We start from the raw sequence: 25,529 nt of genomic DNA, 5'->3' as shown, positions 1-25,529 counted from the left end.
TGTCGCCCAGGCTGGAGTGCAGTGGCGCGCTCTCGGCTCACTGCAAGCTCCGCCTCCCGGGTTCATGCCATTCTCCTGCCTCAGCCTCTCCGAGTAGCTGGGACTACAGGCGCCCGCCACTACGCCCGGCTAATTTTTTTTTTTTGTATTTTTAGTAGAGACGGGGTTTCACCATGGTCTCGATCTCCTGACCTCGTGATCCGCCCGCCTCGGCCTCCCAAAGTGCTGGGATTACAAGCGTGAGCCACCGCGCCCGGCCGGGAAAATTATTTTAATCTTAAAATATTATTTAAAGCAGAAGATATCCCAAGTGATTTTCACATCCCCTAAAGTGCTTAAATTTTTTTAAAGTCAATGCCTGGGCCGCATCTGTACAGATTCTGATTTAACTGGTCTAGGGCAGGCTCTGGGAATTGAAATGAGTTTGAACAATCTCCCCAGTTGACTTGATTACATCATGACTGAGAAGCGCTATTCTAACTCAATCACCTATTTCTTCCAGAAGTACTTCTCTCAGGCTGCTAAATATACCGATTTTTTAAACTATTTTTTATTAAGGTAGAATATACACAACATAAAATTCAGCATCTTAACAATTTTTAAGTGAACAGTTCAATAGTATTGAATACAATTATAATGCTGTGCACCCAGCACCATCATCCATCTCCATAATCCTTTATCTTGTAAAACTGAACGTCTGTCCCAGTTAAATAGCTCCCCATTCCCCACTACCCCAGACCCTGGCAACTATCTGTTTAAAAGTAAATATACTGATATTTTGCTACAACTTTTCTCAGTTCAATTTTGATATGAACGAGAGGAATGCCTAATCAAGTCAAAAAAATGAAAATTACATTTGTAAAAACTGTACACAGTATCCCTAAATAATTAAACTGAGTTCTTAATTGCAATAATATGTAACTGTATCTGTTTCCTAATAGCTGAGGACAGTAAACACTATGACAAAAGCAAAATCAGGTAAAGATATTAAGTGCATCATTTCCTTCTGTATAGGACCCACAAGTCGGAGCAGTACATTTAGAGATCAAATTTGTGAATGACACTGCAGATTTTGTAGTCTTGACTTGCAAAAATGAGAACTCTGGCCTGCTGGGATGCAGTGATACATGAAGAAATATGTGTTTTTATAGAAGTGTCTTTAAAAAAAGCATACAAAAAAAACCCAAAAAAACAAGCTGCCAGAATACAGTTGGGTGCATTGGTAGTTAACTCAGATAAAGCCAGCAGCCCAGGGTCACTCTGAGATAGAAAACAAAGACTGATTTTAAAAAACTTTTTCTCCAGTAGCAACTAACACTGTGGCATTTCAAGTTTTTCATCTTTTTAACTTAAATAATTCAGACTAGAATTGAGATTGCAGTCCCTTGAAATAGGTCATTTCAATGGAATCTAGTAATTTTTAAATGAAAAATAAATTTTTAGCATGGCATTTTAACGTTCTTTATTCTTGGAAAATCTGTGTTTAAACTTTAAAAAAATCTGCCTCTTGGTAACAGTATAGCTTGAATTAAGTTGGTAAAAAAATTTTGTCTTAAAATTTATTCATTATCCATAAATGAACTTCATGAACAATACTAAATGTGATATATTTTTAAGAAATCAGTCTGGGCACAGTGGCTCACACCTGTAATCCCGGTACTTGGGGAGGCTGAGGCAGGCGGATCACCTGAGGTCAGGAGTTCGAGACCAGTCTGGCCAACATGGTGAAACCCCATCTCTACCAAAAACACAAAAATTAGCTGGGCACGGTGGCAGGCACTTGTAATCTCAGCTACTCAGGAGGCTGAGGAAGGGGAATCACTTGAACCCGGGAGGTGGAGGTTGCAGTGAGCCGAGATCATGCCACTGCACTCCAGCCTGGGCGACAAGAGCAAAACTCTGTCTCATAAAAAAAAAAAAAAAAAAAAGAAATCAAAACACCCACATTTCCAACTAAGACTTTTATTGATTTTACAAGTCAACAGTTTGTACATACCAACAATGAATCAGTAAGAGGTCAAAAAATACATTTTAGTAATAGATACAAACGCAGTGATAAAATGAGACTGTCAAAATTTACAGTATAATAAAATTACAAAGTTAGATGACCAATATTCTCATCTTCAGTTCTTTGATAAAACCATGAACTATGTTTCAAGTACAACACTATGTGATGACGCAAGGAATAAAAATCAGTATCAGGCCAAGTGCAGTGGCTCATGCCTATAATCTCAGCATTTTGGGAGGCCAAAGCAGGAGGATCACTTGAGCCCAGGAGTTTCAGACTAGCCTTGGCAACATGGTGAAACCCCATCTCTACAAAAAACACAAAAAAATTAGCCAGGTGTGGTGGCCTGTGCCTGTAGTCCCAACTACTTGGGAGGCTGAGGCATGATGAGAACTTGGGTGAGAGAGGAAGACCCTGTTCAAAAAATTAAAAAAAAAAAAAAAAAAAGAAAAAAAAGAAAACAAAAATCAGTACCACTGTGATTTTGCTAAACTTTCCAAACTTAAGCTATCATGAAGTTTTTTCCATTTAATTTGAATATTGCTATAACCAGTTTTGATTCAAACAAAATACAAACCAAGATTGTATCAGTCCCAGAGAGAGAAAAGAATACTGAATGACTTATTATAGGGTTAATGAAATGTTCTACATAGCCATTTAGGACAGTTTCTGAAATGGCGCTACAGCTAACTTGCTTAGAGTTTTACCTGGGCTGCTGGAGGAAAGCTATGGCACGAAAGCCGATGTCTTTCCTATAAATTGCTCCCTCAAAGTTTATAGCAGCTAGTCCTTTCTTGGCTTCCTCGAGGGCTGATATGAGATTTTCCCGGATGGCTGTGACTGCAAGAACTCTACCCCCATGAGTTACTACTTTGCCATTTTTGAGGGCAGTGCCTGCGTGGAACACCTCCAGTTCTAGAGCTTGAGCCTCAGGAAACCCTAGAAGAGAGCATATTTGACATATGATTTGAAATAGCAACAGTATTTCACACCGTGAAGTGATTCACAATTTCCACAAGTTTCTTTTTTTTTTTAATTTGGCTAGGTGGGGTGGTTCATGCCTATAATCCCAGCACTTTGGGAGGCTGAGGCAAGAAGGATTGCTTGAGTCCATGAGTTCGAGACCAGCCTGGGCAATAGAGCAAGACCTCGCCTCTACATACATACATAAATAAATAATAATAGCCAAGTGTGGTGGCACACACCAGCTGAGGTGGGAGGATCACTTGAATTTGGGAGTTTGAGGCTGCAGTGAGGTGTGATCGCACCACTGCTCCAAACCCAGCAACAGAGTGAGACCCTGTCTCAAAATAAACAAACACATAAAAATTAAAAATTAAAGATCTTTATCTCACTTAAAAGAACCTTCCCTATCAGACAGGTCTTCCTTTATTTTTTGGGACGGAGTCTCGCTCTGTTGCCAAGCTGGAGTGCAGTGGCACGATCTCGGCTCACTGCAACCTCTGCCTCCTGGGTTCAAGCAATTCTCCTGCCTCAGCCTCATGAGTAGCTGGGAATACAGGCACGCGCCACCACGCCCAGCTAATTTTTGTATTTTTAGTAGAGACAGGGTTTGAAAATGTTGGCCAGGATGGTCTCAATCTCTTGACCTCCTGATCTGCCGGCCTTGGCCTCCCAAAGTGCTGGGATTACAGGCATGAGCCACTGCGCCCGGCCCTGACAGGTTTTAATGCGATATAAGAGTAAATAGACCTTTCTCCTAAGAACTGTCTGCTATTTTAGGATGACAACCTAAATTCCCGTGTTATCGTAAATCTCATTATAAAAGCAACTGTTTAATGAGGAAAGAAACGAAAATCCTGCATCTAATCACATTAATCTTTTCCTTAAGAGTAAAGGAACTTCCTTTTCTTTTTCTTTTTCTTTTTTTTGAGACAGAGTCTTGCTCTGTCACCCAGGCTGGTGTGCAGTGGTGCAATCTTGGCTCACCGCAAGCTCTGCCTCCCAGGTTCACGCCATTCTCCTGCCTCAGCCTCCTGAGTAGCTGGGACTACAGGCGCCCACCACCACGCCCAGCTAATTTTTTGTATTTTTAGTAGAGATGGGGTTTCACTGTGTTAGCCAGGATGGTCTCAATCTCCTGACCTCTTGATCCGCCTGCCTTGGCCTCCCAAAGTGCTGGGATTACAGGCGTGAGCCACTGCGTCCCGCTGGGAACTTCCTTTTCTTTTTGGGACAGAGTCTTGCTCTGTCACCCAGGCTGGAGTGTGCAGTGGTGCGATCTCGGCTCACTGCAACCTCTACCTCCCGGGTTCAAGCCATCCTGCCACCTCAGCCTCCTGAGTAGCTAGGATTATGCACCACCACATCTGTCTAATTGTTTTTGTATTTTTAGTAGAGACGGGGTTTCACCATGTTGGCCAGGCTGGTCTCGAACTCCTGACCTCAAGTGATCCGCCCACCTCGGCCTCCCAAAGTGCTAGGATTACAGGCGTGAGTCACTGTGCCTGGCCTGCAAAGGAACTTCTTTTCATCACAGTTATTCAATTAAAGCTGCTTCTTTTTTTCTTTCTTTCTTTTTTTTTTTAACCAGACCATGAGACTTAAGTTTCTTTCTTTTCAGTATAACCCATATGATCAGTACAATGCAAAACATAAGTAATCTTTTCACTATTGTAACACTTGTATGATTTTAAGACAAACTTGGCTTAAATTAAGTTTTGGGGTCAGCCCCAAATTCCGACCACTTCACTGTATCTTGAATTATTTTTAAACTCTCAGATACAGCTGTATACTTAAAACATTATTAGACTATATATTCTAAATTCTAAAGTGACCAAAGGGGACAGTTTATATAAAGATAATACTTTTTCTTAATTTTTAGAAAACCACTCTTTTATCTCTTGGTGGTCTTCTTTTTCCGTCTCTATTTCTTTTGTCAGCGTCCTATTTGGTAGTTTGTTAATATACATCTTCCCTGAGTGCTTTCACAACACAAAGCCATTTAGTGATTCTGAATGGCTACTCTGCCTGCCAGTACTGGTAAAACTCAGTATTACTCTGGCAGAACTATTACACACTTGTTACTTCAATCTTAGGGACATTTCACCAATGCAAGGGATCTTGGTTCTGGCCCATTTCTTTCTTTGTCCATATTCAAAAGGAATCAATTCCTAACTGCCTGCCTAGCTGCCATGTGTGGGATTCATAAGGCAATGGACTTGGTGTCTGGGCAAGACAGTTTATGGGGTTGTTGAATTAAATACACTACTGGAGGCTGGGCACAGTGGCTCACACCTGTAATCCCAACACTTTGGGAGGATGAGGTAGGCGCATCACTTGAGGTCAGGAGATCGAGACCAGCCGGGCCAACATGGTGAAAACCCATCTCTACTAAAAATACAGAAATTAGCTGGGCCTGGTAGCACACATCTGTAATCCAGTTACTTGGGAGGCTGAGTCAGAAGAATCGCTTGAACCCAGGTGGAGGTTACAGTGAGCCGAGATCGTACCACTGCACTCCAGCCTGGGCGACAGAGCTAGAGTCCATCTCAAAAAGAAAAAAAAAAAAGGAAACCCCCCAAATACACTACTGGAGCACTGAGAGTGGCCAAACTATAGCCTGCTAGGGGTCACAGAGGTCTGCCTTTGGACTTATGGCACTGGAACTTAGATTTAACATCATTTAACGAGATGTTTCACCTATTTTATATAAAGAGAGAAAAAAAAAGAGAAGAATAAACTTTGAAACTGTTTGAATTTTGCCATCCAAGTGACTATGGGGTGCACTGTAAACTGGGGGTCAAACCACACAAGACTGTATGCATTTGTGATAATTCAGAGTCCTCACCTCTAAAATGTATCTTATTGATATACTTTGACTAATGTTCCTCTGACTCTCAGAGAATCTCATTATTACCCTGGCTCTAGGCAGGTGGAAGTGGAAGGCTGCACTGGGTGACACTTGGGAGATGTGGTTCTGCCACTTACGTCTTCCTTGCACAGGAAGGGAAATCAACGGTTCTCCGAATACAGTAACTGTGGATATTTGAACACACATATCCAATAAGCAACATGGTTAAGACCCTCTGAAAGGTTTCTGATGGCTTCACACTCTTATCGAGAGCAAGCCTTAGTGTGGAAGGGAGGTCTGCTGTGGTGCTGGCACTTGTCACGTTGTACTCCAACCTCTTGCTCCCTGACACTCACCTGTTATCTCTACACCCTTGGTGTAGTCTCCAGGGTAACCTTTACTTGCCATGACAACAGTTAGGGCGGTGTGGTTTTCTAGCCAAACGGGCAGAGATGTGCAGAGCATTCCATCTAAGGTGGACTGAATCACTTCATAAAGATCACTTTTAAGAAGTGGGAGGATTACCTGGAAAAACATAATCCACATGGCAGGTGGGATAAATTTTAGTTTTCCTTAAACATTTTATTCACTGGGGTACTAACAGAACTTGCATGAATTTCCCAAAGGTAATTAATTCCAGGCTGATAAATTCCAAGATTAAAATAACACATATCTTCTACTAAGTAATACTTTGATATTTTTACCCACTTGGCACTCTGGATCACCAAAACGGCAATTAAACTCTAGAACTTTTGGGCCATCCTTGGTCAGCATTATTCCAGCATAGAGAATACCTTCATTAAAAAAGAAAAAAAAAGCAGGGGGGAGAGAGAAAGAAAATCTATAATGAAGACACTGTATTACAAATTTAAAAAATGGTCCATTAAAAAGTGGTAAAAAAAAGGGAATGGAAAATAAGTTTTATCAAAAGTAGAAAGTTACTCTATAGGTGGCTTCCATAGTAATGTGGGTGGGCCTACCTGTATATGGAGTACCCTCTTGCTGCATGCCATCCACTGTCCTCTGAAGAATAGTATCTTTAATTTTTAGTAATAGATCATTAGAAACCTGGAGAACGTGCAGAAACACTTAAATGTAACAGGTAACTTTAAAAGTCTAAGTAGTATTACATTGGACAACGGAAGGGGATGATGAGGATAACTGATTTTTTTACTACCTGAAACAGGCTGAGCACTTTGAACTTGAAAGATTTAAACTTTCTCAATCCTCACAATGACTCTATCAAGTAGGTATTTTAGCTTTATGATTTTCAAAAAATACACCCTTAAAAGAACTAGCCAAAAATAACTTCCTGAAACGTAACAGAAATGAAACAAGTTCTCTCCTACCCTAAGGCTTCTTTGTACCCTTCCCAGTATACGCTGCATATTTCATAAGCCTATATAGGTAAGAATCTGGGTTTATGAATTTAATTATAAAAATTAGAGCCAGATATAGTTCTTAGAATACACTATTACCAAATGGTAGTTTTAATACAAGTGTTGAGGTTACAGGTGTGAGCCACCGTGCCTGGCCTACACTTACGAAGTCTTCAAAAAAAAATGAAAATTTTTTTTTTTTTTTTTGAGACGGAGTCTCACTCTGTCGCCCAGGCTGGAGTGCAGTGGCACGATCTCGGCTCACTGCAAGCTCTGCCTCCCGGGTGCACGCCATCCTCCTGCCTCAGCCTCCCGAGTGGCTGGGACTACAGGTGCCCGCCACCACGCCCGGCTAATTTTTTTGTATTTTTAGTAGAGACGGGGTTTCACTGTGTTAGCCAGGATGGTCTCGATCTCCTGACCTTGTGATCTGCCCGCTTCGGCCTCCCAAAGTGCTGGGATTACAGGTGTGAGCCACTGTGCCAGGCCAAAAAGTAAAGTTTATTTTTAATCTTTTTTTTTTTTTTTTTTTTTTTTTTGAGGTGAAGTTTCGCTCTTGTTGTCCAGGCTGGAGTACAATGGCACAACCTTGGCTCACCGCAACCTCTGCCTCCAGGTTCAAGTGATTCTCCTGCCTTAGCCTCCCGAGTAGCTGGGACTACAGGCATGTGCCACCGCACCCGGCTAATTTTTGTATTTTCAGTAGAGATGGGGTTTCTCCATGTTGGCCAGGCTGGTCTCAAACTCCTGACCTCAGGTGATCCACCTGCCTCGGCCTCCCGAAGTGCTGGGATTACAGGCATGAGCCACTGCGCCCAGCCTATTTTTAATCTTTTAAGCAAGAAAAAAAAGTAAAGGTGCACTATATTAGCACAAACAATTATGACTATCATCAATGAAAAGAATAGGTGAGTTTTTGGACTGCTAACCTACTTATATGCCAACAGCATAAATTCCTAAAAAAAAACTGTGCAGAAGGCCAGGCGTGGTGGCTCACGCCTGTAATCCCAGCACTTTGGGAGGCCGAGGCGGGCAGATCACGAGGTCAAGAGATACAGACCATACTGGCCAACATGGTGAAACCCCATCTCTACTAAAAATCCAAAAATTAGCCTGGCTTGGTGGCGTGTGCCTGTAGTCCCAGCTACTAGTGAGGCTGAGGCAGGAGAATTGCTTGAACCTGGGAGGTGGAGGGTGTAGTGAGCCAAGATCACGCCACTGCACTCCAGCCTGGTGACAGAGCGAGACTCCGTCTCAAAAAACAACAAAAACAAAAACTATGCAGAAATTGTTTGGAAATGTGTTGTCTGTTATGAAGTAGAAAGATCAGAACAAATTCTGATCTGACTTGGTTCTCAGTTCATATCACACACACACAAGAAATTCTGATCTGACTTGGTTCTCAATTCATATCACATGCACACAAGAAATTCTGATCTGACTTGGTTCTCAATTCATATCACATGCACACAAGAAATTCTGATCTGACTTGGTTCTCAATTCGTATCTCACACACACACAGATACACACATACAACACTTTTGTGCTGAACCAAGGATATCCAAAGATGAATCCAAGACCACAACAGGCTCCCATGTGTTAAAAATTGGGTGTAGAGAGGAGGGAATATAAGGATCTATTCAACCCATATTATACTTTAGATTGGCTTATTTTAGTTCTTCAAAAAAGGCTTTTAGGAAAAGTTAGTTTGAGACCAGAAAAGATACTCTTCATTTAATTGCTGATTAGTAACATAATTTATAGTAACAAACAAACAGAAAACAAAACAAAATAGAAAGTATCATCTAAGAGTTCTCTGAGAAAACTAAACTACTACAAGACTTCAGCAGAGTCTTCAGGAAGTACCTGAGGGGCGGGACAATAGGCTCCCATTCCCCCTGTGTTAGGGCCGCCATCTCCCTCCAGTAATCGCTTATGGTCCTGTGCTGGGGGCATGGGGGCCACAGTCCTGCCATCAGTGAAACACAGACACTATAAAGAAAACAAAATAGTCCATTTATGTTAACTGTCAAAAAGTAAAAAAAAAAAAAAAATTAGTGAGGCAAACTCTATGTCCCTTAATTCTTCTTTGAGGAAAAGTTTTTTTTTTTTTTTGCAGAGAAATGAACTGAAATGTCAATAACACTAAGCTACATACATCAAGAATCATAACGTACTCAACTTCTGAAGGATTTGTAATTTTTGAGGTAAGTTAGAAAAAACCAAGCTACTCTCAAAGTAAAAGATTTTAACCTTTCCCCCACTTTAAGCTTCCAGGCATTAAAACTTGGTTTAAGGTGACTTTATTTATTATGCAATAAACTGTATATGAAAGAAAAAGCATGAATGCTTGAATTAATCCAGAACCTCAATAGTGTGTGATGTAAGTCCAAGTGCCCCCACTAATACACTAGGGATGACTAACAGAGGATCAATTATTTTTTCATTTGCACCCCCAACAATAAAAGTATACAAATTCCTTTGTAACTGCTGGGTTTATGTTTTTAGATGAAGCAACCAGAGTATATCAAGTCTTTTCTGGGGCACATAGGTCAGATGACAGCTTCTTATACACTACAAAAGCCAAAAAGATGAATATACATACAGACACCTCTTCTCCGTCAAGAAGTTCTTCAATAACAATTGTTTCTCCAGCTGCCCCAAAGGCTTTCTCCTGATTGTAAGATTTAAAAAAAAAAAAAAAAAAAAAAAAGAGAGATTTGGTAAGTTTTTGATACTTAGTTGACTTTTAGCATTATCCAGCATTTGTATCATGAACCAGTGAGTACTGTAATTTTTCTTTCCCTTTCAGAAAGACTCAAAGGGAACATATAAATGTTTCCTACTTTTAATGTGGCAATAGCGTAGCTAACACTGGTACAGACGGAATAAACACATCTCTAATATTCTCCTGAAGATTTGGTGATCCAGTTTCAAATAAGGTATGGGAAAAACAGATGTTTTCATTATCACCACTTAATCCTTACTTCCGATTATAATTATACATGTTTGGCTGTAATAACTATACTAAAGCATGCTTGTGAAAGTAGATTTCTACAAGGACAGAAAACCCACAACAACAAAGATCGATCACGAAAGACAAGGCATATTCATTCATTAATTTACTTCTCTTAGACCTGGGACACGTGGGACAAATACTTTTGTCCTCATGGATGGCTTGATAATTTATTTATATGTTCTAGAGTCTGAGGATTTTCTTTCAGTGGCAGACAACAAAGGATGTTACAATTTACTTCAAAATAATACAGTCATGGTTTAATTTACAGTGTAAATCCATAATAACTATTTTATAGAGATGGATTATAATACATGGGATTATAAAAAATAACTTACCCATATGTTTGCAAAATAGATTTTCCTTATTGTGAGGAACATTTTTTAAACTTAAAAGGGTATTTATTCAGTATGAATAGAAAAGTAAATTTTTTCAGAAGACTCAGCCTACCTGCATGATCTCTTGTACAGCTTTGCAGGCCTCTTCTTTGCTCTTTGCAACAATCACCCCTTTTCCAGCTGCAAGACCACTGGCCTTCACCACCAAAGCAGGGAAGTCTGCACTGTAAAGACAGAGTAGTCTTCAACATCCAATAAACCATTACAACTCAAGATTTTAAAATGCTGTGGGATTTTGTAGCGATATGCTATAGCAATGACTGAAAAGCAGAAAGAAAAAAATTACTTATCATTCCAACACATTTTGATGTACTTCCCACCAGGATTTTTTCCCCTACGTATTCCTTTATAGTTGCAATCATACAGTACCTATAATTTTGCTTTTTTCATTTATCATGAGATTACATAGGCAGTATCTTTGGAAGAATAAGTAGATGTATAGAGTAGATACGGTATAATCTGTAAGATTCAAAGTAGCAAATAGTACTCTCATTCAAGTAGAAAATGCAGCTGTATAACAACAGTAAGCATACACAGACCATTTCTGGGAGTACACATATGAAATTATCAAATGCGCCTGGGGGTCTGGAAGGAGACTTACCCAAAGTAAGTAACAAAACTGTTACTTGCTCAAGGCATCTGGCTGCTAGGAAATAATAATATTCAGTGTTTAAGAAACTCTGTAGGATATGAATGAAAAAAAAATGAAACTGACACAACTGAAAGGAAAACATGCCAGGAAGCATAAGTGTCAACAAAAAAAGGGCAAATGCATGTGTCTACTAACACTCATTAATTGCTCAATGCTTTCCACATAATAGAGAACAAAGGATGTTTAATTTTGAAATTTAAAATTGCAATAGTGGCCAGGCGCGGTGGCTCACGCCTGTAATCCCAGCACTTTGGGAGGCCAAGGCGGGTGGATCACGAGGTCAGGAGATTGAGACCATCCTGGCTAACACAGTGAAACCCCGTCTCTTCTAAAAATACAAAAAATTAGCCGGGAGTGGTGGCGGGTGCCTGTAGTCCCAGCTACTCGGGAGGCTGAGGCAGCAGAATGGCGTGAACCTGGGAGGTGGAGTTTGCAGTGAGCCGAGATAGAGATAGTGCCACTGCAGTCTGGTCTGGGTGAAAGAGTGAGACTCAAAAAAAATAAAATAAAATAAATAAAAAATAAATAAATAAAATAAAATTGCAATAGTGGTGGCAGATGACCAAGTGATGATTACTCACCCTGGTTAATTATTTATGATAAAAAAAAATCAATGTTCTTTATGTTGTAAGATGCCACTGTGTTTGTCAATCTGGCCATGAGGCCTAGTGTATGGCTCACGCCTGTAATCCCAGCACTTTGGGAGGCAGAAGGAGGCGGATCTCTTGAGCTCAAGAGTTTGAGATCAGCCTGGGAAACTTGGTAAAACTCCATCTCTACAAAAAATACAAAAACTAGCTGGGAGTGGTGGTGTGTGCCTATTGTCCCAGCTACTTGGGAGGCTGAGGTGGGAGGATCACTTGAGTCCAGGAGGCAGAGGCTGCTGTGAGCCAAGATCATGCCACTGCACTCTAGCCTGGGTGACAGAGAGAGGCCCCATCTCAGGTTGCGGGGAACCAAAAACCAAAAACATGGCTGTGAAAAGAGCGCACAACTGCAGAACCAAGTGTATTTTTCCCCTGAGGAACTACTCAGATTTTATTAAAAATGTCATCTTCCTGCAAGGCCACAAGATCATATAAACTCTATACGCATAGAATCCCATTTTATTTTGGTTCTGGAAAAAGACAACCCACATAACATTTATTGAGAAAGTTTTTCCCATAATTATCTTACTACAATCTTGTGACAGCGTAAGGACCTAGCATTACATTTTCAACACAGAAGTGAACTGTATATTTATTTAATTTTTTTGAGACAGGGTCTCACTCTGTCACCCAGGCTGCAGTGCAGTGGCACAATCTTGGCTCAGTGCAGCCTCCACTTCCTGGGTTCAAGTGATCCTCCCACCTTGGCCTTTAGAGGAGCTGGGACTACAGGTGCACACCATCATGCCCGGCTTTTTTTTTTCTGTATTTTTTGTAGAGACAGGGTTTTACCATGTTACCCAGGCTGGTCTCTAACTCCTGAGCTCAAGTGATTCACCTGCCTCGGCCTCCCAAAGTGCTGGGATTACAGGTGAGCTACTGCGCCTGGCCATTGACCTGTGTATTTAAATATCACAACTAAACAACTGTCCTTCACAGGCAACCATTTACCTACCTCAAAATGAAGCTGCAGGCCTCTTCAGGTTTGGTGAAAGCCTTCCATTGTGCAGTTGGGATTCCATGTCTGTCCATAAACTCTTTGGCAAACCTTTTGCTGGACTCTAACTGAGCCGCTTCTGCTGTTGGGCCAAAGCATCGCACTCCTGCAGACATCAGGTTCCCAACAATCCCTATTAATGAAAACAGTAGCCTTAGGTGAACCAAGGTCTCTCCAGGGGCTTTTCAGCCTGAAGACGAATTAGTATCAGACTATATCTACATCGAGACAAGGCAGATGACTGGTGGCAGAGGATAACTAACTTTTTCATGTTGTCTACTGAATAGAAATAAAATGCTACTAACATGTTATTCAAATCTGTCAAAAGTTGTTATATTTGCATATATGGATTATTAAACACACACCAGAATACAGCAGAATAAAGACATATAAAATGTTTTCCACGGCTGCAAATTTGATCTCTAACTCATCATATAACTGATGCTTGGGAAAAAAAAATCTAGACTCCATAAATTTCGAGAGTGGAAGCTCTTTCTCCAATATAATATTACAAATTCTCGTCTGAAAAATGAATTGGATTAGATGATTCCTAAGCTTCTGTTTGCACTGAACACACTGTAACAATAAACAGAAACAAACTTTACCAGCAGCCAGAGGTGCTTCTGGTCCAACAACTACAAATTCAATTTTCTCCTCTTTGCAGAATTGAGCAAGGGCAGTGTGGTCACTGACTGAGATAGCTGTAAACAGAAAAAAAAAAACCACACTGCATTTACAAAAACATTCCACTTAAGTAAACTAAGTGTCTCACTAAAAACTAAGTTCTATACTTTAGTATGCTTGTTATCTGTTGGTTTTCTTACATTGGCAGAGATGACAGTTTCAACATGTGAAATTCAGAGGAGAGTGCATTAGGCTAACCAACAGAGCTCAGTTCTCCGTTATCATTGTAGACAGATGAAAACACCAATAAACTTCCCAAACAGCCATAAAGTATCACCTCCATGATATTGTTCACGTCACTAATATTGATCGTATATTAAACAAAAAACATACCATACAATATACTCAGAAATTGGTCTTTTAATGTCAATCATTCAATTGTACTGAAAATCCACTATGTGCTAGGTACTGTCCTCAGCACTGGTATTAAGATGTCAACACGGCGAGGCGCAGTGGCTCACGTCTGTAATCACAGCACTTCGGGAGGCCGAGGTAGGTGGATCACCTGAGGTCAGGAGGTCGAGACCAGCCTGAACAATATGATGAAACCCTGTCTCTACTAAAATACAAAAATTAGCCAGGTATGGTGGCGGGTGCCTGTAATCCCAACTACTCAGGAGGCTGAGACAGGAGAATTGCTTGAATCGGGGAGGCGGAGGTTGCAGTGAGCCAAGATCGCGCCATTGCACTCCAGCCTGGGTAGGTAACAAGAGCGAAATTCTGTCTCAAAAAAAAAAAAAAAAAAAAAAAAAAGTTATCAACACAAGCAGGGTCCCTATACTTAATATGTTTACAATCCACTGCAGGAATGCTGGGTAATAAATATACAAACAAAAAAATAGCAAATATGAACAAATTAAGCAAATTTGATATGAAGTGAATTGAGAGGCTATTTCCAGTTGGGTCAGGAGGGATCTCTTTGGGGCAGAGCTGTTTAAGCTAAGAACTCAATGACGCTTTTAAGAGGAACCTGTCTTCTGTAACCTACAAGTCAGGTAAATTTTCTTCTGTGGAGTTCTAAGTAGCTAGCGGTAGGATCAACCACATACTGAACATGGTTTGGCTCCATAGGTGCTCTCCTGCCTCACTGTGTCTGGACCACCATTCGTTAAGTCAGCTGAAGTCTGCAATCACTCTGCCATTGGTACAGAGTGCAAGAAGTGATATTTGTGATGTACAGTTGTCCCTCCTTATCCTTAGAGGACACATTCTAAGATCCCTAGTGGATGCCTGAAACCACAGTGCTGAACCCTATATATACTATGTTTTTTCCTATACATAAACACCTATGATAAAGTTTAATTTACAAATTAGGCACAGTAAGAGATTAACTATCACTAAAACTAAAATAGAACAATTATAACTATATGCCAGCATCAGCTTTGGGGCCATTATTAAGTAAAACAGGGTTACCTGAGCACATGCACTGAGATAACATGATAAGTCAATCTGATAACTGACAGGGCTACTAAGTAACAACATGGATATGCTGGACAAAAAGATTCACGTCTTAGGTTGGACGGCACAAAATTTCATCATCCTATGCTAGACTGGTGTGCAATGTAAAATTTATGAATTATTTCTGAAATTGTCCATTTACTACTTTGGACTGCAGCTGACTGTGGGTAACTGAAACTGTGGAAAGTGAAATTGTGGATAGGCTGGTGACTACTGTATAGGGTCCAAGTCCAGAAAAGGTGGGGTCCTCAATCTGCAGCAACTGCCTGAATGTGATTAGGATGGAGTACCACACACTTTGGGTTAGTGGTTCTGAACACAACTAGGCTGAGCAGGGTCAACAGTATAGCAGAGGGCAACAAGAGGAAGAGGTCCTTTAGTAGTCTTACAAGACTACTTGTAGAAGTCTCATGACGATCTTAAGAGATTTTGATGGGCTTGCCTGTATGACCTCAATCGCAGAGAAACTGTCCCAGTTCTCTAATAAACATATACCTCACTCCTAGAACTAAGATCCCAGAAAAGGAGGTATTTTCTAATTTGTCTTTTTCTTATTCTTTTTGGTCTTATATACATGCCACTATCTTCTCCCAGTTTGTGGCTTGTTGGGTCCATGCTCTTCTTTCCATAAATATTATGTGCCACATAGGGAACTAAGCACTGTGCACACCATGCAAAACAAGACAGACAAGTTCCTTGCCCTCATGGAGCTTACACTCTACTAGAGATTATATTCTAGTGGGGGACAAGAACATAGGAGACAGACAATAGTGAAGTAAAAATAAACACAGACATTCATGATCATAAACAAATGAAATGGGGATGGACGCTTGCTTTCAGTAAGAAACTGTAGGAGAGATATAATTAAGGAGGCTAACATTTAAGTGGAGCTCTGAATAATGAGGAGACAGTCATGGTAAGGGGTGGGAACAAATATAAAGTCCAAAGCAGCAAGCTTCTGCTTGGGAAATTAGTAAGACAGCATGGATAGGGTATAGTGAAAAGAGAAAAAGGGATATAAAAGATCAGGTTGGAAGAGCAGGCAGAAGACAGACTGCACAAAGGGCTTTGTAACGCATGGTACGGCGTTTGAGTTTTATTCTAAGTATTATTAGAATACTGAGGAGTTTCTGAAGCCACTGACAAGCTTAATGTAGTATATGAACTGACCATTTTTTCATTTTTGCCAATCGAGAGATAAGGGTGGAGGCTGGGCACGGTGGCTCATGCCTGTAATCCCAGCACTTTGGGAGGCCGAGGCAGGCAGATCACCTGAGGTCAGGAGTTCGAGATCAGCCTGACCAACATAGTGAAACCCGGTCTCTACTAAAAACAGAAAAAATTAACCGGGTGTGGTGGCATGCACCTGTGGTACCAGCTACTCGGGAGGCTGAGGCAGAAGAATCGCTTTAACTCAGGAGCCAGAGGTTGCAGTGAGCTGTTAGATCATGCTACTGCACTCCAGTATGGGTGACAGAGCGAGACTCTGTCTCAAAAAAAAAAAAAAAAAAAGAGAGAGAGAGATAAGGGTTGAGATCTATTAGATTAACAACTGTTAAAAACTTTGTTTTGTGAGACAGGGTCTCATCTTACTCTGTTGCCCAAGTAGCTGGCACTACAGATGTGCACCACCATGCCTGGCTAATTTTTGTTTTTTTTTTTTTTTGTAGAGATCGGGTCTCACTACATTGCCCCGGCTAGTCTTAAACTCCTGGGCTCAAGCGATCCTTCTGCCTTGGCTTCCCAAAGCGCTGGGATTATAAGCGTGAGCCACTGCACGTGGTCAGAAAGTTATATTTAATAGCAATACTAAACTTTCCATTTTCAAAAATACACATCAAAATGCCTTTAATCTGTATTAGGCACCTATTACTTTTCCAATGGATGTGTTTTATCAGGTTTAAAACAGTTTAAGATAAGGAAATGCCATATTCTGAACAATAGGTTACCTTAAGTTTATAACATATGACAAGCATTCAAATTACTAAATAAATTTTAAGGTCAAGGAAAACAACCCTGAATAGCAATCTATCTTCATTTTATTTTATTTTTTTTTTGAGATGGAGTCTCGTTCTGTAGCCCAGGCTGGAGTGCAGTGGTGTGATCTCAGCTTACTACAAGCTCCACTCCCTGGGTTCATGCCATTCTCCTGCCTCAGCCACCCGAGTAGCTGGGACTACAGGTGCCCGTCACCACGCCTGGCTAATTTTTTTGCATTTTTAGTAAAGACGGGGTTTCACCATGTTAGCCAGGATGGTCTCGATCTCCTGACCTCGTGATCCGCCCGTCTTGGCCTCCCAAAGTGCTGGGGTTACAGGCATGAGCCACTGTGCCCGGCCTACCTTTATTATCATCAAGCACAGATATGGTTGACAGCATACCATTAAAAACAAATAATAACTATTACTCCCCACTTTAAAATATGATTACCGGTATTTGAAATCTTTTCAGAGCAGGCAGTGCCTGCGTTTCCTGGGGCAACCAACACTTGTTTGACATGATGAGACTGTGCAAGTTTCCAGGCCAACGTATGTTCCCTTCCTCCACTGCCAATTATAAGTACTCGGGCTGCCATTGCTCTGTCTGTAAAGCAGAAATTCCAAAGGAAAATGAAACCTGCAGAAAGAAAACCACAGTTTATATCTTAGGATGCACATTTTAGAAACCAGGGATGGGCATAGTGGCTAATGCCTGTACCCCCAACACTTTGGGAGGCCGAGGCAGGTGGATCACTTGAGGTCAGGAGTTTGAGACCAGCCTTGGCCAACATGGCAAAATCTCATCTCTACTAAAATACAAAAATTAGCCAGGCATGGTGGCGGGTGCCTGTAATCCCAGGTACTCAGGAGGCCGAGGCAGGAGAATTGCTTGAACCTGGTAGGCGGAGATCGCAGTGAGCCAGGATCACACCACTACACTCTAGCCTGGGCAACAGAGCAAGACTCCATCTCAAAAAAAAAAAAAAAAAAAAAAAAAAAAAAGAAATCCAGATTTATAAATATAATTTAAGTAATCATTTGTACTCATACAAATGACATTTTCATCCAATTATTCCTTTTTGAAAAACTGGGATTCATAATTTGAGAAATATGACTGTGGTCACAAGCGTAAGGGAGGTATTTCAAAAAGAAGGCAGGCTGGCCTAGAGAGCTAGGTTAAGGAGTCAAACAATGACTCTCAGCTCCTTATGTGATAATCTCCCTTCTCTGGGCTTCACTTCAAAAAGATTTAATAATCATCATGCCTTAGTTATGAAATGAATCTTGTTTTAGACTCAAAATGTATTATAAAATATCAATTTTTAAACCTTGAAATCTTATAGATTAGGTTATCATAAATTAAAGGATATACTGAAAACTGGGGTAAGCAAACTTTACACAAAAAGGGCCACATGGTTCTGTCAAAACTACTCGACTCAGCCACCTTAGCAGGAAAGCAACCAAAGATAATACAAAAATGAATCAATGTGCCAATGTCCAGAAAAACTTAATTGACCCATAAACAGGCAGTGGGTCAGAGATCACTGTTGCCTAACAGTACTTTAAGTAGTAGGAAACCATCAAAGGTTTGTAACAAATAAGCGTGACTTGCTTTCAATAAAATTTCATGTACGGATACTATAATTTGAATTTCATAAAGTTTTCACATGTCACAAAAACCTCATTTATTTCCTGTTCTTTTTCTCAATCATTCATATTTGGTGAGCTGTACAAAAGCAGGCAGCAAAAGGATTTGGTATGTGGGCCATAGTTTGCTGACTCCTAATTCAAGTAGCACAATATGCTAGAAAAATGGTAGAGAAGGCAAACATCAAATTCCAACTCATTTCACTTTAGTTCTGGCACCTGAGACTTAGAAGGATGGATACAACAGCAGTGTAACCTAGGAGATTAACTGAAATGGCATTTATAAATAAGTACAATCTAACACTCAGTAGTAGTAAATGTTAACTTGTTACATTTACTTACCACAAGGCAAAGTGGTAACAGGAAAAAGAAAATTGAAAACGTCTTTTGATGATGTTGGGAATACACATTTTAAGAAAAATGTAAGCTGACAATATACAAAACTAACATTTTTTTGAGCACTTACCTTGGGCAGGGTACTATTTAAAATGCTTGTCATGAAAGAATCCTATGAGGGAGATACTATTACTATCACCAATTTGCAGATAAGACAAGGAGGCCCAGACAGGTAAATAACTTGCTGGAGGTCACATAGGTAAGAGGGGGTGGAGCCTAACGGAAGCAATTTTGCTTCAGATTCTCTCAACAAGTGAAACGATGATCATTAAAAATTTGAGAAAGGAAAAAAAAAACCCTGTTAAATTACAGTCTCGGAAGGAAAAGCTACTTTACTGTAATGAGAAAACACATTTTACTTGCCATGTGCATCTGAAATAAACAGATTTTTTATTTTATTTATTTTTTTTAGGCAGTCTCTCTCTGTCGCCCAGGCTGGAGAGCAGCGGTGGGATCTCCGCTCACTGCAAACTCCGCCTCCCGGGTTCAAGGGATTCTCCTGTCTCACGGCCTCCCAAGTAGCTGGGATTACGGGCGTGCGCCGCCACGCCAGGCGAATTTTTGTATTTTTAGTAGCGACGGGGTTTCACTATGTTGGCCAGGCTGGTCTTGAACTCCTGACCTCCAATGGTCAACCCACCTTGGCCTCCCAAAGTGCTGGGATTACATCACATCCGGCCAGAAATAAACAGATCTTTAAATCTAGAGCAAATGTCACATCTTTAGTTTGAATATAGCAGTAGTGTGGGAAAATTCTGTTTACTCTAGTGGATCACTGAAAATAGCATTACTACCCAGTGGTGAGGACGCCTGGGCTTTCCTGAGTCTCACACAGCGCCTTGGCCTGGGTAGAGACGCTGCCCCATACTAGCAGGAAGACCTTGGGGGACTTCACTAACCTTGGGCCTCATTCATTAGAACGGGTAACATAAGGAGAATAAGACAGGCAAATAAAGCCGTATCAGAGGATATAGAGAATAAAGTAGAAACCAACTACAAAATTAACCAAGTAATCTGCTAGAGACAACGGGTGCATAAAGAGAAAGTACACCAATTTAGGGTTATGTCCTGAAAACGTATAAAGACACAAAAAGGCCTTGACATCTTAGAAAACAGGAAAAGTAAAAGAGCAAACAGAAACCAGCTAACAGTTAACAAGTGAAAAGCACATGGCCAAACCCCACCCACCGCATTTACAAACAACAGGAAAATTTCTACAAATCAGTTTCTATGGTTTCACTCAGTCCCCGATCTTAAATCCCCAAACCAAAGCCTAAGCCCACTCCGTGTAAAAGCGAAGGGGGTTTACGCACCGACACCGGGCGGCCACCTGGTTCCCGCGTGCCCGCTGGCCGGAAGTCGGCCCACCGGGACCGGCGCGGGACCAGCGTGGCACCGCCCCTCACCGCCCCGCCCCACGACGTCTTCCCTGCCCCACTGGTCCGCGCGGCCCTGGGTCTCCGCGGCAAGGAGAATCTAGTCTGATTCCCTCCCGCCCTGGGCGCGGCCTGACTGCTCCCCAGCCGAGACACCCAAGCCTTAGCACGTTTATTAATGTGACAGTGGTACGGGGTGCCACGCAGTGTTTCCAGGAGCTCCGAGTGGGAGCGCCAAAATGCTAAACCCGTTCTTAGCCAATTGTGCGCCGCTCACGAGTCAGAGCTGACCAGCTACCGCGGAAAAATCTCGTGACACGCCTGACTCCTGATGCACCAGGCTTTGAATGCTGGTCGCTTAGGACATCCGGCCTATTGCTAAAAAAAAAAAATGAGGCTGGTTATAGAACGCACTGGGGGAGACACAGGGCAACAGCGAGTTCTTCCTCTCACATCCCAGTGGGGGCGGGGGCTGAAAAATTCTCTCCCGGATGCATATCCCTGTCGAAACTGAACTTGGCGCCACCTGAGAGCGCCTGGAAGCCCTGTGTTAAACACCGGGTTGCCCTTCTTGCTCTTCTTCCTCTTGGCCTTTAATCTCAGGCGCTTAGCAAGCCTCTTAAGGCTCCCAAACAGTGCTGCGGACCGACAACTTAGGCGGACACGGTCGCCTCGAGAGAGACGGCTCCTGTAATGGCGCCTGCGTCAGACACTAACATGGCGGACATAGTCGTGCGCGGCGCAAACGTCAGCACCTCTACCCCAGCCGCTCAGAAACAGCAGAGGAGAGCAGGGCCGTGCTCACTGATTGGTCCCTCGGTGGAGCGGGCCGGACCGTGCGTTCCCTTTGGAGCCAATCAGGAAGGCGAGAGACCGAATTGGCCACTGCGCCTCCTCCCGAGGCATGCTGGGAGCCTGGAGGACTAGCGAGGAGGAGTTGAGAGAACGGAGCGGACGCCATGGCGACCAACATCGAGCAGATTTTTAGGTCTTTCGTGGTCAGTAAATTCCGGGAAATTCAACAGGAGCTTTCCAGGTAAACGCCTCCCAGATTCTTCTGCTCCCAACGGACCGTTAGGGCCTCACCTAGCCTTCTTTGGCACCTTTCTTCGAAGACGCAGTCGTTCCTCGTCTCAGGCCCCGCTAGGGCCCCGCCTGGGCCTGGGATCCATTTTCCGGGCCCCCCCCAACCGCCCTCCCCAGCCGCTCCCTTCCTTTTCCCTCGAGGAACTTCGCCTTTTCCGAGGTAACCCAAGACTCCCTGTTTAGAACCGAGTTAAGATGCTCACCCTTCTCCCCTGTTTGGGTTCCCCCTGCCGTTTAGCTACCCGTAGGCCCGGTTGTCCGCCAGGGACGGGCCTAGTTCCTTCCTCAGCTCCTCCTCCGCCGCCGCGTATCCCCTCCCCCTCTCCGCCTCCGCGGATTTTGCCGGCCGGTGCCTATGACCGGAAAGGGTCTCTAACGGCCGTTTCTTGGGTAATCTTAAATCCTTTTTATTATTGCGAGCTTCAGACCGCTTGGGGGTCTGGATCTATTAATAAGATTATTTGGGGCCTAGTGTCCTGTAGTATCTATCAGCCGTTCTAATAGTTAAATGTTTCAATTAAAACGAACTTAAACTGATACTTGCTAGTTTGTTAGAATACTCGAGATGAAGATGGAAGGGGACTTTGAAATGGTTGCGGTTAATTACAGCAAGTGAAAGTGGACTTTGTGTGTAGGTCTATTATTTTCTTGCTACCCCTGCCCCAGTTGACACGCTATTTTTGTCATTGCTGGTAGACTTTACATAATTTGCGCTTGGCTTCACAAAATTTGAAGGCGAAGAGATTGTTAAAGAAATGGTTGTTTAGTCAGGAAAATAGCGTATCGTGTTCAGCGGTTGTCTCTCGGTATTTGCTTTTGTGTAAGATGCTCATTTCTTTAAAGTACAGAAGTAGGAAAGAGATCTTGAAACGTAAGTGTTCCGAGTTCAAGTGTTTTTAATTGTATTACAAAAATTGAGAGCAAGAACAGTATGTGAATTTGAAAATGGGCCGAAAACCAGTTGTAAGTGCCCAGAGTAATACAGGATTATTAGGGCAATGATGTATTATTGCTAGAATTATCACTTTTACAGAATGTGTTGTTTTTTAAGTGGAAATAGATCCACTCACATTGCTTTTTAAATTTCTGTGACATTGCTAGTAGTGTTTTGGATGAGAAGAGACCCGAGCTAAGAGAATATAATTTTCCTGACAAATCTCTGGATGCAATAAGTAGTAGTTTGCTTAGTTTAACAAGGTGTGTTTTTGTAGCTTTTAAAAGCTAGTCTTTCCTTTAGAAAATGAATGTTTATTATAATTTAGAAGACATGAAAAAGGAGAAAAACTCACGTTATCGATATTCTCATGTCATTTCATTTTTTCCCCCCCCCAAGTATTGTGTGATATGTGATCATCTTGTTTTGTATTGATCGTTTTTCCAGCTAATACGTTGTGAACAAGTTTGTCCCTCTCAGTCTCAGTCTTTTGAACTTCTTCATGGCTGCATAGAATCCCATTGTAGGAATATATCGTTGCATATTTAGGTGGTTTGAAATTTTCATTGCTTTTCAGTAAATGCGGTTAACAATTGGTAGCTTTAAGATGAAATCATTACTTCCTTGTAGATTAACTTTTAAAAGCATAATTATTTTTCTGATTTTCAAATTTGTCATGATTATGTATAAATGCTTAGGAAAATTGTAAAATAAATTGCTACAGAAAGAATATCTAAAAACAATATTAGACGAAGCAGTTTATTACTAGAGGAATATGCATCTTCTCTTCAACACATAATGCATTATCAGTCTGCAAACAAGTTTTTGATTGTTTGCCATTTCAGTGAGCTGTTTTTTTCTCATCTGCTTTTATGTAAATTAGAGTAATGAGGCTGACATTTAGACAGTCAAAACAAGTTATCGAACTTCTGTTATAGATGGTGTGTAAGAATATGGCCTCTGGTTTGAGTACCAGCTTCACTTCTTAGTAGCTGTGTGACCTTCAGCGAAGTTTCTTCATTTATAAAAGAATAATAGTGGTGATCTCAGAGTTTTGTTAGGATTAAATGAGTTAATGTAGAACAGTATGACACTAGTAGTCAATAAATGTTAATTATAATTATAATTATGCAATTCATTGTATTAGAAAACCAGATGTTCCTTAATAATATTTAGGTAACTACTGAATTTTTTTTGGTTTTTGACCATTCAGACTTTTATTAGGTAGTGGAGCATAATTGTTTGATGTGTTTTCATTTAGCTAAAATTGAAGTTAAATTCAAACTGTTGCTGAAATTATTTGATTTTTCAAAATTTTGCAAATTCACACGAAAATAGTAAAAATTACTGGGCGAATGATATGTTCTCACCTATTTAAAAATTTCTCCAGCCCTGTGAATGGAACATGTGTTAAACCATCTATGCTTTTACTGTTGGTATAAATGCCACTTGTTTTATGTGAGTTTTATAAACTAGAGTTCTTGATAATTGTGTAGAAATTACAGAAATTATTTTCCTTTTTAAGTTCAGTGGCATTTCAGTAACAATGTAAGCCTGGACAGAGGTTACAGGTTACCCTTTTTATTCAGTGTGCCTGTGGCTAACTTTTGTGTTCCTTGATACTATTGGTGGTGATCGTGATTTATGCACAGATGTGGCTTTAATGTAGCCATGGTTTCTACCATAATGTTAGGCCACATGTTTTTCTTTCGATTTGTGACTGGGCTCTTATTAATTTTTCTCCCCTGAGAGAAATATGTGGGTAACCCAAAAGCCTAAAGTTAGATTTCTGAAATTATTTTGTTTAAAAAAGAGTGTACTTAAAAACCTATTTTAAAGACTTTTTCTTAATTTTCATAGTTCTGAAAACTTTAATTGTATAAAAATGAAATGTCCAAAATATAAGTAGATCATGTTAAGGAAGCATTATTAGTGGTGAATATCTAAAATAGGTAAAAGGTAAAACGTCTGACAGTCAGTACAACATATGATTATTGTAATTAATTGGATTAATTTTTTTATTAATGGTATGACAAAACATTAATGAATTTCGATAACTTTTCATGTCAAGTGGAAGGAATGAAGGCCAGCTGAATGGTGAAACAAATACACCCATTGAAGGAAACCAGGCGGGTGATGCAGCTGCCTCTGCCAGGAGTCTACCAAATGAAGAAATAGTGCAGAAGATAGAGGAAGTACTTTCTGGGGTCTTAGATACGGAACTACGATATAAGCCAGGTAAGTTGGAGATAATTAACTGTCTCAAAAATTTTCTTTTAAGATTTTTTTGAAATTTGAAGCTTAATATTAGTTTTTGACTTCAGTATTTAAAATATTTATTAAATTGAAAACTTCAGGCTGGGTGCGATGGCGCACGCCTGTAATCCCAGCACTTTGGGAAGCTGAGGTGGGTGGATCACCTGAGGTCAGGAGTTCAGACCAACCTGGTCAACACGGAGAAACCCCATCTCCACTAAAAATACAAAAATTAGCCGGGTGTGGTGGTGGGTGCTTGTAATCCCAGCTACTTGGGAAGCTGAGGCAGGAGAATCGCATGAACCCAGGAAGCGAAGGTTGCAGTGCGCTGAGATTGCGCCATTGCAATCCAGCCTGGGCGACAAGAATGAAACTCCATCTCAAAATAAAAATAAAAATTTCAGTAAATTTAAGCTTTTGTTTAATTGATTTAATGAAGACTTTCTTGTTTAAATTCTCCATACTTCCACTGAAAAACAAACATTGATGTACTTGTTTACTCTGCTGGTAGCATATAATTTTTATTTTTGACTTAGTTTCAGTTTATTTGATTCAGTTTCTCAGTATCAGGAATTTGAGTATGGATTTTTATTAAACAGTTGTGTAAAAACATCCATCCTACTTAAACTGCAGTGGATGGAGAGGAATCATTGCTTCAATATTTAGCGTTTTTGGAATTGATTAATTGATGTTTAGAAATGAAGGATTTAGCCACAAAAATAACAGTCATTACCTTGATTTAGTTCTGGAATCAAGTTTGTAATATGGTTGGTTTGTCCTCTTTTTTGGGGGTAACTTTAGC

At 41.0% G+C, this 25,529-nt stretch overlaps 2 protein-coding genes across 5 annotated transcripts in view; one reads left to right on the top strand and one right to left on the bottom strand.

The window, feature by feature from the left end:
• GART (phosphoribosylglycinamide formyltransferase, phosphoribosylglycinamide synthetase, phosphoribosylaminoimidazole synthetase) overlaps positions 1–21,122 on the bottom strand; it is a 39,867-nt gene extending 18,745 nt beyond the window's left edge. Inside the window, exons 1-11 of the mRNA XM_058427188.1 lie at positions 20,866–21,122; positions 17,484–17,669; positions 13,517–13,612; positions 12,870–13,044; positions 10,668–10,779; positions 9,807–9,875; positions 9,068–9,193; positions 6,803–6,890; positions 6,531–6,616; positions 6,179–6,347; positions 2,716–2,947 (exon numbers count right to left, since the gene is read on the bottom strand). Of these exons, the coding sequence (XP_058283171.1) occupies positions 2,716–2,947; positions 6,179–6,347; positions 6,531–6,616; positions 6,803–6,890; positions 9,068–9,193; positions 9,807–9,875; positions 10,668–10,779; positions 12,870–13,044; positions 13,517–13,612; positions 17,484–17,628 (1,298 nt within the window). The 5' untranslated portion in view covers positions 17,629–17,669; positions 20,866–21,122. The remainder of the gene's footprint in view (positions 1–2,715; positions 2,948–6,178; positions 6,348–6,530; positions 6,617–6,802; positions 6,891–9,067; positions 9,194–9,806; positions 9,876–10,667; positions 10,780–12,869; positions 13,045–13,516; positions 13,613–17,483; positions 17,670–20,865) is intronic.
• An 86-nt stretch (positions 21,123–21,208) lies between these two features.
• The window catches only part of SON (SON DNA and RNA binding protein), a 34,540-nt gene continuing 30,219 nt past the window's right edge, over positions 21,209–25,529 (top strand). For all 4 annotated transcript variants that reach the window (XM_032175671.3, XM_058427851.1, XM_032175672.2 and 1 more), the window contains exons 1-2: positions 21,209–21,487; positions 24,543–24,709. In XM_032175671.3, coding sequence (XP_032031562.1) covers positions 21,411–21,487; positions 24,543–24,709 — 244 coding nt within the window. In that variant the 5' untranslated portion in view covers positions 21,209–21,410. The remainder of the gene's footprint in view (positions 21,488–24,542; positions 24,710–25,529) is intronic.

This window comes from Hylobates moloch, unplaced genomic scaffold (genome assembly GCF_009828535.3).
Source record: "Hylobates moloch isolate HMO894 unplaced genomic scaffold, HMol_V3 SCAFFOLD_14, whole genome shotgun sequence".
NCBI lineage: Eukaryota > Metazoa > Chordata > Mammalia > Primates > Hylobatidae > Hylobates > Hylobates moloch.
Note: the sequence above shows the minus strand (reverse complement) of the source record. Positions and strands in the feature narration are given on the sequence as shown.